Source organism: Phycodurus eques, chromosome 9 (genome assembly GCF_024500275.1).
Source record: "Phycodurus eques isolate BA_2022a chromosome 9, UOR_Pequ_1.1, whole genome shotgun sequence".
NCBI lineage: Eukaryota > Metazoa > Chordata > Actinopteri > Syngnathiformes > Syngnathidae > Phycodurus > Phycodurus eques.
This window is the reverse complement of record NC_084533.1, coordinates 11,961,924-11,975,754: the sequence shown is the minus strand read 5'-3', so window position 1 is coordinate 11,975,754 and position 13,831 is coordinate 11,961,924. Positions and strand designations below refer to the sequence as shown.

At 41.5% G+C, this 13,831-nt stretch overlaps 1 protein-coding gene across 3 annotated transcripts; it reads left to right on the top strand.

Annotated features, from left to right (window-relative positions):
• The first annotated feature begins 2,276 nt into the window (after positions 1–2,276).
• arl3l1 (ADP ribosylation factor like GTPase 3, like 1) lies at positions 2,277–10,033 on the top strand. Of its 3 annotated transcripts, XM_061686294.1 has the most exons (7): positions 2,345–3,346; positions 3,444–3,566; positions 4,526–4,669; positions 7,515–7,631; positions 7,749–7,799; positions 9,253–9,438; positions 9,512–10,032. In XM_061686294.1, the coding sequence occupies exons 2-7, from the start codon at positions 3,525–3,527 to the stop codon at positions 9,575–9,577; spliced, it is 606 nt and encodes a 201-aa protein (XP_061542278.1). In that variant the 5' UTR covers positions 2,345–3,346; positions 3,444–3,524; the 3' UTR covers positions 9,578–10,032. The 3 variants fall into 3 exon arrangements, with proteins under 3 accessions (XP_061542279.1, XP_061542278.1, XP_061542277.1); XM_061686295.1 differs by having other exon boundaries at positions 2,277–3,542; positions 9,512–10,033; XM_061686293.1 differs by having other exon boundaries at positions 2,345–3,566.
• The last annotated feature ends 3,798 nt before the right edge of the window (positions 10,034–13,831 follow it).

The following is a 13,831-nucleotide window of genomic DNA, read 5'->3' as shown; positions in this document are numbered from 1 at the left end:
GCATCACTAGTTGCTAGCTAGCTGCCAACATCAGCTCCCAAGGCCTGGATAACAAATCTGTCAGTTGAAGTGTTATTTTTACATTGTCTCAGGATAAAAATGCCTATACGGTATGCGTGGGAGGCAATGATATGATCTGGTTAAAATAACGCAGTACTTTGCTGCTCCAATATTGCAGTTCACCTTTCATTTTGCGTGCAAAGGCAGTGTGTTACAGTTGACTGAATCAGTGAGTGAAGTTCCCTTGTTGATAAATAAAGAATAAACTGTATCTCTCGACTGGATTTACATCGTCTGACTTCTTTTCGTCTTTTTGCATCCCTCGTCAGCCTTTTGTAAACCGAGAGCTACTTCTTGGGTATTATATGGGTATCAGTTCTACCAGTTCTAGCCTAGAAAGCCCAAGACTTGGATTGGATTATTATAGTTTGTGCTAACAATAAAACAGCAATACTGAATTTCCCATTCCTTGCCATGACTCCCAACACAAATCTACAAAATCTATTATAATATCCTGCTGCTGTTTAAATTTGCATCTGTATTAATGTTTCTCATCGGTTTTGCTAACAGAGGCTAAGTAAAGCATCGTATCAACCAATTGACCTCTTGCACAGGGAATCCATTATCTTGTGTTTCGCTTCACAATAAAGTCGTGTGCGCGTGCGAGCGGGTGTGGATTGGAGTAAAGATATTATATTAAAAAGGTGTCCTCATATGGCAATGCACTGTGAACCTTTCCAGTGGCATTTTTGAGTCTTTGCCACAAGGTGGCACCGTTAACAGCAGAATCGAGTGTGTTTGCAATTATGAAGTCACAGGCCTGTTAATTTGCACTTCAATAATCAAACTGTTATAAAAACAATCAATAATCATTTCTGTATGTGTTATATACAACATAACAAAGCTTATGTAACACATCATAACAAAGCTGTTGAGTGGTGATTGCTGGGGATGTTCAGAATGCGAGCAGATGCAATTTTGGAATTTATGTATAAGGGGTGAGAACTTATAAGCTTTCCTTCTTCTCACTCCTTTTCGGATGTGCATTTTTATTTTTATGCTACTTATGAATTTAGTTGTTGTTGTTCTTTTCATTTGTTGCAATTGTTTCATTTTTGTTTTTTCTATTAAGATGTTTTCTTTGTTGTTGTTTTTTGTCATTTTTTTAAAATGGCACATCGAAATAAACAGATTCAATTCAACATTTGTGTTTCAGGTTAAGTAAGAGCAATATCAAAATTTGAAAATAAAGTTTAATATTATGCATAAATATCAGGTTTGTATGGATAAAAATGACTTGTGGGGTCTTCTGCCAGTTGGGGGGCATGTTCCCATGGCCGTGGGGTAAGATGCCCTTTTAGAAGATGTTACATGTTGTTTTATCAAAAAAAACCTGTAGTTTGGAATGATTTAATTACCTTCCAAATGTGTTTACCTAGGCATACTTCTTGTGTACATATTATGTTGATATTATTATTTTTTTTTTAATATATATTTTCACAGAACATACATTTTTCTTAAGGGGGCGTCTTAGCCCGCTCTCCCCTACTGTATAGACAAACCACTATTCACACCTATGGACCATTTAGAGTGTTCATTTAGTTAACGTGGGAGGCAGCCAGCGTACGTGTAGAAACCCCATACATGCACCAGGAGAACATGACAAGTCTAGATTTGATCTACGGACCTCAGAACTGTGAGGTAGACGCGCAAACAACTATGTACTGCAGAAAATTACAAAATAAAGTAAATGACTGGAAGATGATAGGTCAAGTAAAATACTTTACTGCATACTGTCAAAAGGGAAACAAGAAAGCAAAACAAAAAATGCATTCTCTTTGTGTATATGATCCTGGTAGAGTCCAGAGTAGATCTGATGATGATGATGATGATGATGATGTCATTGCCTTTAGGCACAACCTGCCATCTGCCTCTCCGTCTGTGCAAGCCAAAACTACCGAGCACCTGGCTTCTAATACATAATTTAGCCAATATGGGCATAAACACATCATTGATCTGAGTGCAATTGAAAACAAATATGACAAATCACATGAAGTAAATGTGACCCCTCTTCTGGCTTTTATCTGTGCTAAATCATGCAGACAAAGGGAAAGAGGCAACGGGGCTAGCCGTGGTGCTCCATCTTTTTTTTTTTACATAGCTTTGAAGTTTGGGCTTCAAATCTCAGTTGAGGCCTTTCTGCAATACTGACCTTTGAACTATCATAGTTTTTAAAAATACTGTATTACCATTTCCAACTTTACACCAATGCAAGTGTGATTTAAAAAAAAGGAATAGCAACACAAAGAAATGAGCTATATCTCACCGGTGAGCTCTTTTTTTTTAGATCAGGTCCATGAGCTCCTCAAGTGGTTTGTTGGTGACCACTGCTCTAAATTGCAAATGGTTGCTTGTCTATATGCCTTGTGATTGGCTGGCGACCAGTCCAGGGTGTAGCTCACCTAATGAGCCACGAGGACAAGTGCTATTAAAAAAATGGATGGATGGATGGATTTCTTTTTATCGGGATTTACTTATTTGTAAGGGCCATTTCCAATTCATACAGCAGTGTTGAAATGGCAAGTTAATGAGAAAAAAAAAATCTACTGTCAGCATGAATACACAGTTTTAGTAAGTACCAAGCTAAAGTGTTGGTGAATGTTTTCAGGACCATTTGCATAGCACATTTCAAGCCATTGTGTAACACAGCACTGGTCACACCCACTGAGCAGAAATCTTGTGTATAGTTGAGCAAAAGAGCCTGGAAATTTTTTAATCCAGACACAGAACAGGCGTGCTGAGACTAATCCAGTTGAACGCTCCCTAACAGACACAGAGCAGCTTTAAACGAGCAGCCGTGGAAAAGATGCACGAGATGATGGTGCTCTCAGCTCCTCGACCGGAGAGGATTGGATGTGGGGATGCGTTATGAGTCGGTGCGTCAGCACAGGAATAAATTCAACGATATAATCCTTTTGAGGTTTAAAAGTGTTATGCTCCATGCATATTGTCAATCCTCATTTTTGCTTTTCTGCATTAGCAGCATTCCGTCTTCAGCCAGATGGCAGACTGTCCCAACTGTGTGATAATGTGTATGTGTGTGTGAGTGTTTACCGGGTTGCTCTTGTAGCAGGTGGTTAAGGAGATAATCCAGGTAAAGCCACTGCAAAGTGGAGATGGAGGGATGGACTGAGGAAGGGGGTGGGTGGATGGATGGATGGTGTGAGTGGCCTTTCTATGGACTCCTATTGGGCTAATTCTGGCCTCCTAATCCTGTTCCTGTTCGCCCTCCCTCTCCTCCTGCTTGCCATCTCCGCACTGATGGTTTGGAGAGATCGATGGCCAGGTAGACACAACTATCATGTACGCACATCCTTAACCTCAACAGGTTATCTGAGCAGGAAGAAAGTGAAAAAAGAGGCTGCGTGTATCTTTGTGGATAGCTAACCTGTATTGCATGTGAGTGAGCCTCATTGGAGAATGTAGCATCGGCCCTCCAGACAAGCTAAAGGATACACGCTACCATGGGAGAAGCTCAGCAGGTTAGTGGAGCGATCCAACCACAGGTTAGCAAACTTTTTTTTTTTTTTTTTACTTGTTTTGTATTTGATTGACAAAATAGTGTGTATTTTGCTGCATTACTTCAATCTTCAATTTGAAAAAAAGGTACCTTGTTGATTATATTTTTTGATAAAAATTTAAAAACAAAGCTCATGGTTCTATTTTTAATGGCTCCTCTAATGCAACTTGACATCCAGTTTGTCGCAAAAGGAAAGTGCCTCACTTTTAGTGGCACTGCAGTGTGCATCGTCTTTGGCGCACCTTGATTTAGGCTAATCGTGTTACATCCTGCAACATTACGTGAATGGAGGCACTATTCTAAATGAAGCCTCAGATTACGCCTTACAAAACAGGGCTCAGATGATGTGCAAGATCTATGTGTCAGAGGAGCTTTCAATTTAAAACGAGGTTGGTTTTTTTTTCAATTTTTTGAAAAAAAAAATCCATTTTAAATTATTATATTTTGGGGCTGATTTCATGCTTAATAGTACATAGCTATGTGCTTCATTTCATATTAGCAGTGTGGAAAAGTGTTGTTTTTTTAACGGACTTTTACTGTTTTCAGTATGGTTTAAGTGTGGTTAGGTTTCAGAAAAGTTCAAATTAACCTATTTTTTTCACAGTCTGACTCTGACTCAGTGTTTCCCAACCATTAATGAGTCAAAGACCCCATTTTACAGAAGTAAAATCTCATGGCACAGCACCAAACCAAAATGATGCAAAAAGTAGAAATACTGAAATAATGATAAGTTCCTCACTCATGTGAAATCTGGAACGATTTGATTTAACACAAAGCTGATATACTGGCCGGATTCAATGACTGTTCATGAATTCTGTTGTTTGAATGGTTTATTGTACATTCTGCCATCAAATGGAAGAGCATCAAACTATCCTGCCTGTCATTATACATCGTTGGCAGAAAGATGTGTTTGTGCCTCCTCTGTTCCTCCTTTCGTCCACGCAGGGCTTACTCTCCGTCATTGAGAAACTGAAGGGAACCAGCGAGCAAGAAGTGCGAATAGTTCTTCTGGGCTTGGACAATGCCGGTAAGACCACCCTGCTCAAGAGCCTCGCCTCTGAGGATGTCAACACCATCACACCTACACAGGTGAGGTGACAGATGCTGTGTTATGACCATTAGGTCACAGTGTTAAAGCTTGAAGCGAACACGACACTACTAGCTGCTATTAGTGGGTACGGAAAGTATTCAGATCCCCTTAAATTTTTCACTCTTTGTTATATTGCGGGCGGCTCGGTGAACGACTGGTTAGCACATTTGCCTCACAGTTTAGAGGACTGGCGTTCGAATCCCGGCCCCGCCTGTGTGGTGTTTGCATTTTCTCCCCGTGCCTGCGTGGGTTTTCTCCGGGCGCTCCGGTTTCCTCCTACATCCCTAGAACATGCATGGTAGGTTGATTGAAGACTCTCAATTGCCCATAGGTTTGAATGTGCGCGCGAATGGTTGTTTGTTTATGTGTGCCCTGCGATTGGCAGGTGACCAGTTCAGGGTGTACCCCGCCTCTCGCCCGAAGATTGCTGGGATGGGCTCCAACACACCCGCGACCCTAGTGAGGAGAAGCATATTTCAGTATTTAGTAGAAGCACCCTTTCCAGCTAATACAGTCTGGAGTCTTTTTGGGAATGATGCAACAAGTTTTTCACACCTGGATTTGGGGATCATCTGACATTCCTCCTTGCAGATCCTCTCCAGTTCTGTCAGGTTGGATGGTGAACGCTGGTGGACAGCCATTTTCAGGTCTCCCCAGAGATGCTCAATGGGGTTTAAGTCAGGGCTCTGGCTGGGCCACTCAAGAACAGTCATGGAGTTGTTCTGAAGCCACTCCTTCGTTATTTTAGCTGTGTGCTTAGGGTCATTGTCTTGTTCAAAGGTGAACCTTCGGCCCAGTCTGAGGTCCTGAGGACTCTGGAGAAGGTTTTCATCCAGGGTATCCCTGTACTTAGCCGCATACGTCTTTTCTTCGATTGCAACCAATCATCCTTTCCCTTCAGCTGAAAAACACTCCCACAGCATGATGTTGCCACCACCAAGCTTCACTGTTGGGACTGTATTGGACAGGTGATGAGCAGTGCCTGGTTTTCTCCACACATGCCACTTAGAATTAAGGCCAACACTTTCTATCTTGGTCTTGTCAGACCAGATAATCTTATTTCTCACCATCTTGGAGTCCTTCAGGTGTTTTTTTTTTTTAGCAAACTCCATGTAGGCTTTCATGCACTGAGCAGAGGCTTCTGTCGGGCCACTGTGCCATAAAGCCCCGACTGGTGGAGGGCTGCAGTGATGGTTGAATTTATAGAACATTCTCGCATCTCCCGACTGCATCTCTGGAGCTCAGCCACAGTCGATCTTTGGGTACTTCTTTACCTCTCTCACCAAGGCTCTTCTCCCCCGATTGCTCAGTTTGGCCGGATGGCCAGCTTTAGGAAGGGTTCTGATTGTCCCAAACGTCTTCCATTTAAGGATTATGGAGGCCACTGTGCTCTTAGGAACCTTAAGTGCAGCAGAATTTTTTTTGTAACCTTGGCCAGATCTGTGCCTTGCCACAATTCTGTCTCTGAGCTCTTCAGGCAGTTCCTTTGACCTCATGATTTTCATTTGCTCTGACATACACTGTGAGCTGTAAGGTCTTATATAGACAGGTGTGTGGCTTTCCTAATCAAGTCCAATCAGTATAATCAAACAGAGCTGGGCACCAATGAAGGTGTAGAACAGTCTCAAGGATGATCAGAAGAAATGGACAACACCCGATTTAAATATATGAGTGTCACAGCAAAGGGTCTGAATACTTATGGCTGTGTGATATTTCAGTTATTCTTTTTAATAAATCTGCAAAAAAATCAACAATTCAATTTTTTTCGGTCAATATGGGGTGCTGTGTGTACATTAATGAGGGAAAAAAAATACCTTAAATGGTTTTCGCAAATGGCTGCACTATAACAGAGTGAAAAATTTAAGGGGGTCTGAATACTTTCCGCACCCACTGTATATGCCGTTTGATGTGTGATTTAGGACTGAAACACAGCTAACAAAGTTCCGACAAGTTCAAAGAAGATCTGACATGCACTTGATACATGGCTTAGCTTGAAAAATCTAGTCAAGTCACTCATGTTTATCATGCCATATACTCATCAGGCACCAAGATAATCACTTACAGTAGTTGCTGTTCATGTGTCATATGGCTCGAAGCTAACATGGCTAACTCATCTTAATTTGCCTTGACGTGTAACTACAGTATGGCAACACTAATAGTGACATCACACGTATCCCGACTGACCACACACTATTAGTAGTTGCTCTTCAAAAATCAACATTTGGAATTATGAAAATGTTTGAGAGTTCATGAAGATAATGTGTACTAAAACAATGCGTACCTGAGAGGTTATGAGGGAGAAAATGACAACAGGTTGGAAGTAGGACAAGTCTTGGCATTTTCACTTTATTAATTCCAAAGGGAATTCTGGTATCCAGTATCAGAAATAACAGTACCAAATGCATGTGTACGAAAGAAAGTAAGCATTATGTAAAACCTTGGGCGTAAGGTAAAAAAAAAAACAGATATGCGAAAACGTTTTTGGGTTGTTTTTCAACAAACAAATCTATGTAAATTAAACAGCGAATTTAAAAGATGCAAATGTAAAACCGATGTTCTTTCCCTATATCTAGATGGCTAAAGTAAACACCCACACATTTTGTCTTCTCCTCATATCAGTTCATTAGTTGTTTGACCACCTCAATTGCGAGCATTGTTATGAAAAAGGCTACAGATTAACACAGTGACCGTTTTATTTAATCCCTTGTTGCTTTGCTACTGGCACACAAATAGGCCGTGATACTTTTGAACTTGATGCACAAGTCTGTGTTCAAGCATATTGGCCTGGAGTCAACTACAGTACGTACAGTATGTGAATATCATAATAAGTGTGTTTCTTTACAGGGCTTCAACATAAAAAGTGTTGCCTCTCATGGCATGAAACTCAACGTGTGGGATATTGGAGGGCAAAGGAAGATCAGACCTTTCTGGAAAAAGTATCTGGAGAACACAGATCTGTTGGTGAGTGACCACACATATTTAAGTCAAATAAAATATACTTCATGTGTCCATTACAAGTCACTGTTTGAAGCTAAAGTGCAAATAAGAACAAAAAGTGTACTTTATTCTTTCTTTCAGATTTATGTTATTGACAGTGCAGACAAAAAGCGATTTGAGGAAACAGGACTGGTGAGTTTGATCCTGAAATATCCTTTATTATACACATTGCAACCCTCGTCTCGTCCTGAACCACCTTTTATAAATAAATCACAACACACTGCAGTTAAGTTGCTTAACTAGCAGTTTAGTTACAATGCGGGATTTGAAGTTGGTGTCCTGGTGTCTGATTATAACCATCTTAAATATTTTTAAACAAGATCACAGTAAACGGACAGGGATGTTATAGACCTGCATACTTTTTATCACAATTCTCAAGAGAGCCTAGAGTATTGCGCTCACCACCAATCACTTTATTAGGTACTCCATAACCCCAAATCCAATGCAGTTAGGATGTTGTCTAAAACAGAATAAAATGATTTGTGAATCATTTTCAACCTATATTCAATTACATTACAAAGATCATATATTTAATGTTCAAACTGATGAACCTTATTGTTTTTTGTTTTTTTGTTTGTTTGTTTTTTGGCAAATATTCTGTCATTTTGAATTTGAGGCCTTCAAAACGTTCCAAAAAAGCTGGGACGAGGACAACAAAAGACTCGGAAAGTTGAGGAATGCTCAAAAACACCTCTTAGGATTATATCACAGGTGTAGAGGTGAATTGGAAGCAGGTGAATGTCATGATTTGGTTAAAAAAAAAAAAAAAAAAAAGGGAGCATCTTCGAACGGTTCAGTGGTTCACATGTAAGGATGGGGCCAAGTTCACCACTTTGTGGACAACACAGATTCAGACAACCTGCATGTAAGCGGCAAGGCTGAAAACCAACATTGAATGCCTTGTGACCTTCGATGCCTCAGGCATTAAAAACCGGCAACATTGTGTAACAAATATTGCCACATGGGCTCAGGAACACTTCAGAAAACCATTGTCAGTTCACACAGTTTGTCGCTACATCTTCAAATGCAAGATAAAACTCTACCACGCAAAGCAAAAGCCATATATCAACAACACCCAGAAACACTGCCGGCTTCTTTGGGCCTGAGCTCGTCTGACTGATGCAAAGTGGAAAAGTGTACTGTGGTCTGACGAGTCCACATTTAAAATTGTTTTTGGAAATCATGGATGTTGTGTCCTCTGGGCCAAAGAGGAAAAGGACCATCTGGATTGTTATCGGGGCAAAGTTCAAAAGCCAGCTTCTGTGATGGTATATATGGTATGTATAATATTAAAAATGTTCTCAGTATGATTCACTTCAATTGGACACCCTAGACTGGTTGCCACAATATAGACAAAAAACCATTCACTCTCATATGCACACCCACTGGCAATTTAAGATTCTTTAATACTTCACGTGGATGTTTTCGGAGTGCGGAAGCAAGCCACACTACCCAGAGAAAATCCAGACGAGCACAGGGAGAACATGCAAAGTCTACATAGAAAAGTCAGAGATTCAAACCCAGAACCTGTGACTGCGAGGCAGATTGCACGCATCATGCTGCTTAACTTCTTTTTTGCCCGCAGGAGTTATCTGAGCTGATAGACGAGGAGAACCTGAAGGGTGTTCCGGTCCTCGTCTTTGCTAATAAACAAGATTTGGCTACAGCATCGGCGGCCAGTGAAATCGCAGAGGGACTTAACCTTCATACGTACAGGGACCGTGAGTGGCAGATTCAGGCCTGCTCAGCCGTGTCTGGGGAAGGAGTTCAGGTCAGAAACTCGAAACTTTAGCTTTGGTTATTTCTCCTCTGATGGATTTGAATGAAAGTTGCCTCTTCAACAGGATGGCATGAACTGGATTTGCAACAACATCATGAATAAGAAGAAGTCAGCCAGTATCCCAAAATAACATGGAACAGGCAACCACCATCTTTATCATGGCAACACACACACAGACACACACACTACAGATGTGAAGAATTTTCTTTTTGTAGTCTATGTCATGCTATTTATATTTAGGCTACAATGAGTAAATTAGGCTCCTACAGTGTTTCTCACTACTAAATGTTTCTGTCCCCTCATCCCAACGATCTTTGTCTGGTGATTCTGTGAAACTGTGCAAGCTTTACCATATTAGAACTTTTGGAATTTGTACCATTCATACTGTAGTTCAGTGTGGGTGTAATGTGTATTTGGGAGATTTTTGACAATAAAATGTTCGCTCATCTTCTTTGTCATGTCTGTTCTCAAATTCTTGTCAATCTGGAATATTCTTCATCCATCTGGCCCAATCCATCCATCCATTTTCAATACTGCTTAAAACTGAGGGTTATTTTGAGTAAAAGCAATATTTTAGATGAAGCTCTTGTATTAGATCTCATTGTACCTAATAAAGTGGTGATTGTCACACAATGGAATGATAATATAACATCTTCAAGACACAACATAATAAAAGAAATGAACAGGAATATCTGTCATCAGGAAGCTTTGGTTCAAATAATGTTAATTGGAGGACTGAGGCGTGCACACCCTTGCTGAGGTTTGCCTTTATGATGAATCTTATGTTTATGCATGAACAGCATGTGGCTTTTTGGGAGCAATAGTATGAGGGGCCTTCAAAGGACATCATTCATAATTCAAGACAACTTCTCACATTGTGTGTGTGTGTGTGTGTGTGTATGTATGGCAGTGGTAGTGGTTCTTAACCTGGGTTTGAGTCAGTCTCAGGGCTTCAGTGGAGGTAAAGACACACACATAGACATTTTTGCAACGTTACAACTTTACAAGCGACCTTTTTTTTGCAGATGGAAGACATGAAAATTAAGAAATGCAAGATTTTGCTGCGGAAAATGATATGAGAGTGGCACCCGCCTGCACATTTCTGAACTTGTCTCTGTTAGGCCACAGCAAAAGGCACATTGATTGGAAGTAATTATTCATTGACTTATGTTTTTGTTTTGAGAGCATTTCAGTAGTGTTAATGAGAGCATCTTAAGCGGGGGGAAATTGCTGTAGTGTGTATGAGAGCATTTCATTCGTGTGTATGAGAGGTAATCCTGAATTATGTTCCTCACAGAGCGCTTCACGTGCATGTGTAAATTTGAGTGAAAGTCTCCTTCACTTTCACTGCCGTAATCTGCAGAACAGTTGCTGACTCCCTCAGTCTTCCCTTGTTTGTCCTTGGACAAATGTGTCCAGAGGCCCATGGAGCTGTTTCTTTCTCCTTACCGTACATTGTATTAGAGGATGACCTTGATGTTTGCCATTTGGCCGTCACGGCTCTGATTTGATAGATTTTTTGTTGCTATCATGTGGAGATGTAATTAGACATCTGAAAGCACTTCAACACCACATCAGGCTTGGCTTGGCTTGTCTTCCATTTAAAGTGTTTGCGTCGTTGTTGGTGTGTTTATATTTTTTTTGGGGGGGGGGGGGGTGCTACATATTCTGGCGCAATATACTGTAAGTGGTGAAAATCTCCATGGCAACACAAAGTAGAAGCAATCCTTCAACATTCTGTGGACGTTGTTATCTTTTGAAGGAGCTCTGCAGGAGGTAGTGGGAACCATGTGGATCCGGAGAGGGCACGGCGTTGTTCAGTGGTGCTTCTTCAACCAACAGGTGGCAGTGTGAGAGTGTCTGATCACGAGCAATACTGATGTGGTTTGCCTCTGTCGAGAGGTTTTGGGTTTGAATCTCGTCTCAGGCCCTCCTGTGTGGAGTTTGCATGTTGTCCCTGTGCGTGCGTGGGTTTTCTCCTCCCATATTTCAAAAACATATTTTCAAAAACATGTTCATTAAAGACGTTTATGGTTGTTTGTCTATGTCGCCTGCGATTGACTTGCGCCTAATCCAGCATGGATCCCGTCTCTCAGCCAAAATCATCTGATGACGACAAGCCATTCTGAAAACGGATGGATAAATAAACAACCCTTGATCATTGTGTGTTGTCACATTGTCCCACGAGTTTCCATGGCAACCTTGCTTTTTACTCTCCATCCACCAGCTCCGTCTCCTCCCCTCCTTTTTTTCTCCCTCGTATGTCTGTCACTTAGCCGTAGCTGCACTTCTCAAATGAAGACTGCCTGACAGACTGGATCAAAACACACACACACACATACACAGGTAGGGACAAAAGACATCCTGTACCCTTTTGCATTTAAATTGAAACTGAAATGTGGATTTTATCCTGAATAATGTCAGTGAATGGTACTGAGGCCATAATCAATTGTATTGCTGTAATGCTGGACATGAAGTATTTTTCCTGTAGGGCTCCAGTCATGCCACAAGTCATGCACCTGACAACCACCGTAATCCCACCAGGTTGTCTCAACGCCACAAAGATGACCTTTCGCCCCCTGACCGCAACTACACAGCTTCCATGGGAGGAGGTCCACATGGAAGCGCACACCATCGTCATCGTGATGATTTTTTGTGCCGTCTGCCTCTTGCTCATCCTGGCGTTCTTGTACGCTTTCTGCTTCCACTGTTCCATCACGTCGATGCCAACTAACACCCACAGCGACGCCAAGAGCATCCCCGATCGAGAGGACGCCACCTTTCAGTGCACCTCCACTGACAACATGTCGGTCATGAATTGCGTCTGACTGGCAATGGCGGTTCAAGCCTGTTTTTAGCGGAGTGACCAGACCGGGTCCACGGGAAATTTCCTGGCGGCCGGACTCATTCCGTCAATGTGGGGGGTGGGAAGGAGTGGGGTGCTGTCTGAAACATTTTGAGTCTATTTCATTTTGTTACCTAGGGGGGTGGGGTGGGGTGCTGCTGTCCGAGACATTTTGACTTCATTCCATTTTGTCGATTTTTGGTGGGCCACAGGGACAGGGGAGGAGGGGGCGGGGTGTTAGCCCACGGATGGGGGTGAGCACTGCTCCTACACGTTATTGTACATAATGAAAAAGTATTGGCCCCTTCTCAAATTCTTATATTTTTTTGCATAGTTTCCCCACTTCAATGTTTAAGATTATCAAACAAATGCAAAAATCAGACAAACATAACCCAAGTGAACTTGAAATGCTGTTTTAAAACGGTGATTTTATTTATTAAAGGAAAATAAACTATTCAGTTACCTGGCCCTGTGTGAAAAAGTAATGGCCCCCTAAACCTAATAACTGGTTGGGCCATCCTCAGCAGCAACAACTGAAATCAAGCGTTTTCTATCACTAGCAAGGAATCTTTCACATCTGGAGATATTTTGGCTCACTCTTCCTTGCAGAATTGTTTGAATTCAGTAAAAGCGGTGGGTTTTCGAGCATGAACGGTCTTTTTAAGGTCATGCCACTGGATTTCAATTGAATTCAAGTCTGGACTTTGACCTTCATTTTGTTTTTTCAAGCCATTTAGAAGTTGACTGGCAGGTGTGTTTTGGATCGTTATCCTGCTGCAGAACCCAAGTACGCTTCAGCTTGAGGGTACAAACTGATGGCTGAACACTCTCCTTCAGGATTTTCTGTTAAAGAGCATTAGTCGTGGTTCCATCAATCATAGCAAGTTGTCCAGGTCCTGAAGGAACTAAGCAGCCCAAGACCATCACACTACCACCACCATGTTTGACTGTTGGCATGATGTTCTTTTTCTGAAATGCTGTGCTACATTTACGCCAGATGTAACGAGACACACACCTTCCAAAAAGCTCAACTTTCATCTCGTCAGTCCATATAATATTCTCCCAAAAGTTGAAATATTATTCTCCCAAAAGTCTTGAAAAGAGAATCATTCAGATGTTTTTCTGCAAAAGTAAGATGAGCCTTTGTGTTATTTTTGGTCAGCAATTTTTTCGCATTGGAACTCTGCCGTGGATGCCATTTTTGCCCAGTCTCTTCCTTATTGTTGTGTCAGGAACAATGACCTTAACTGAGGCCAAGGAGGCCTGCAAACCTTTAGAAGTCCTGAGTTTCTTTGTGGCCTTTTGGATGAGTCATTGCTGTTCTCTTGGGATAATCTTTGTAGGCCCGCCACTCCTGGGAAGGTTCACCACTGTTCCATGTTTACTCCATGTGAGGATAATGGCTCTCCCTATGGTTCGCTGGAATCCTAAAGCTTCAGAAATGGCTTTTGTAACCCTTTACAGACTGATAGATCAGAATCAGAATCAGAATCATCTTTATTTGCCAAGTATGTCCAAAACACACAAGGAATTTGTCTC

What these genes read in the sequence shown, in the direction of transcription:
- arl3l1 (XM_061686294.1), top strand. Translation starts at nt 3,525, where the DNA reads ATGGGAGAAGCTCAGCAGGTTAGTGGAGCGATCCAACCACAG. An exon ending in ACACCATCACACCTACACAG is followed by an intron (nt 4,670 to 7,514) that starts GTGAGGTGACAG and finishes GTTTCTTTACAG; the next exon opens with GGCTTCAACATAAAAAGTGT. An exon ending in TGGAGAACACAGATCTGTTG is followed by an intron (nt 7,632 to 7,748) that starts GTGAGTGACCAC and finishes TCTTTCTTTCAG; the next exon opens with ATTTATGTTATTGACAGTGC.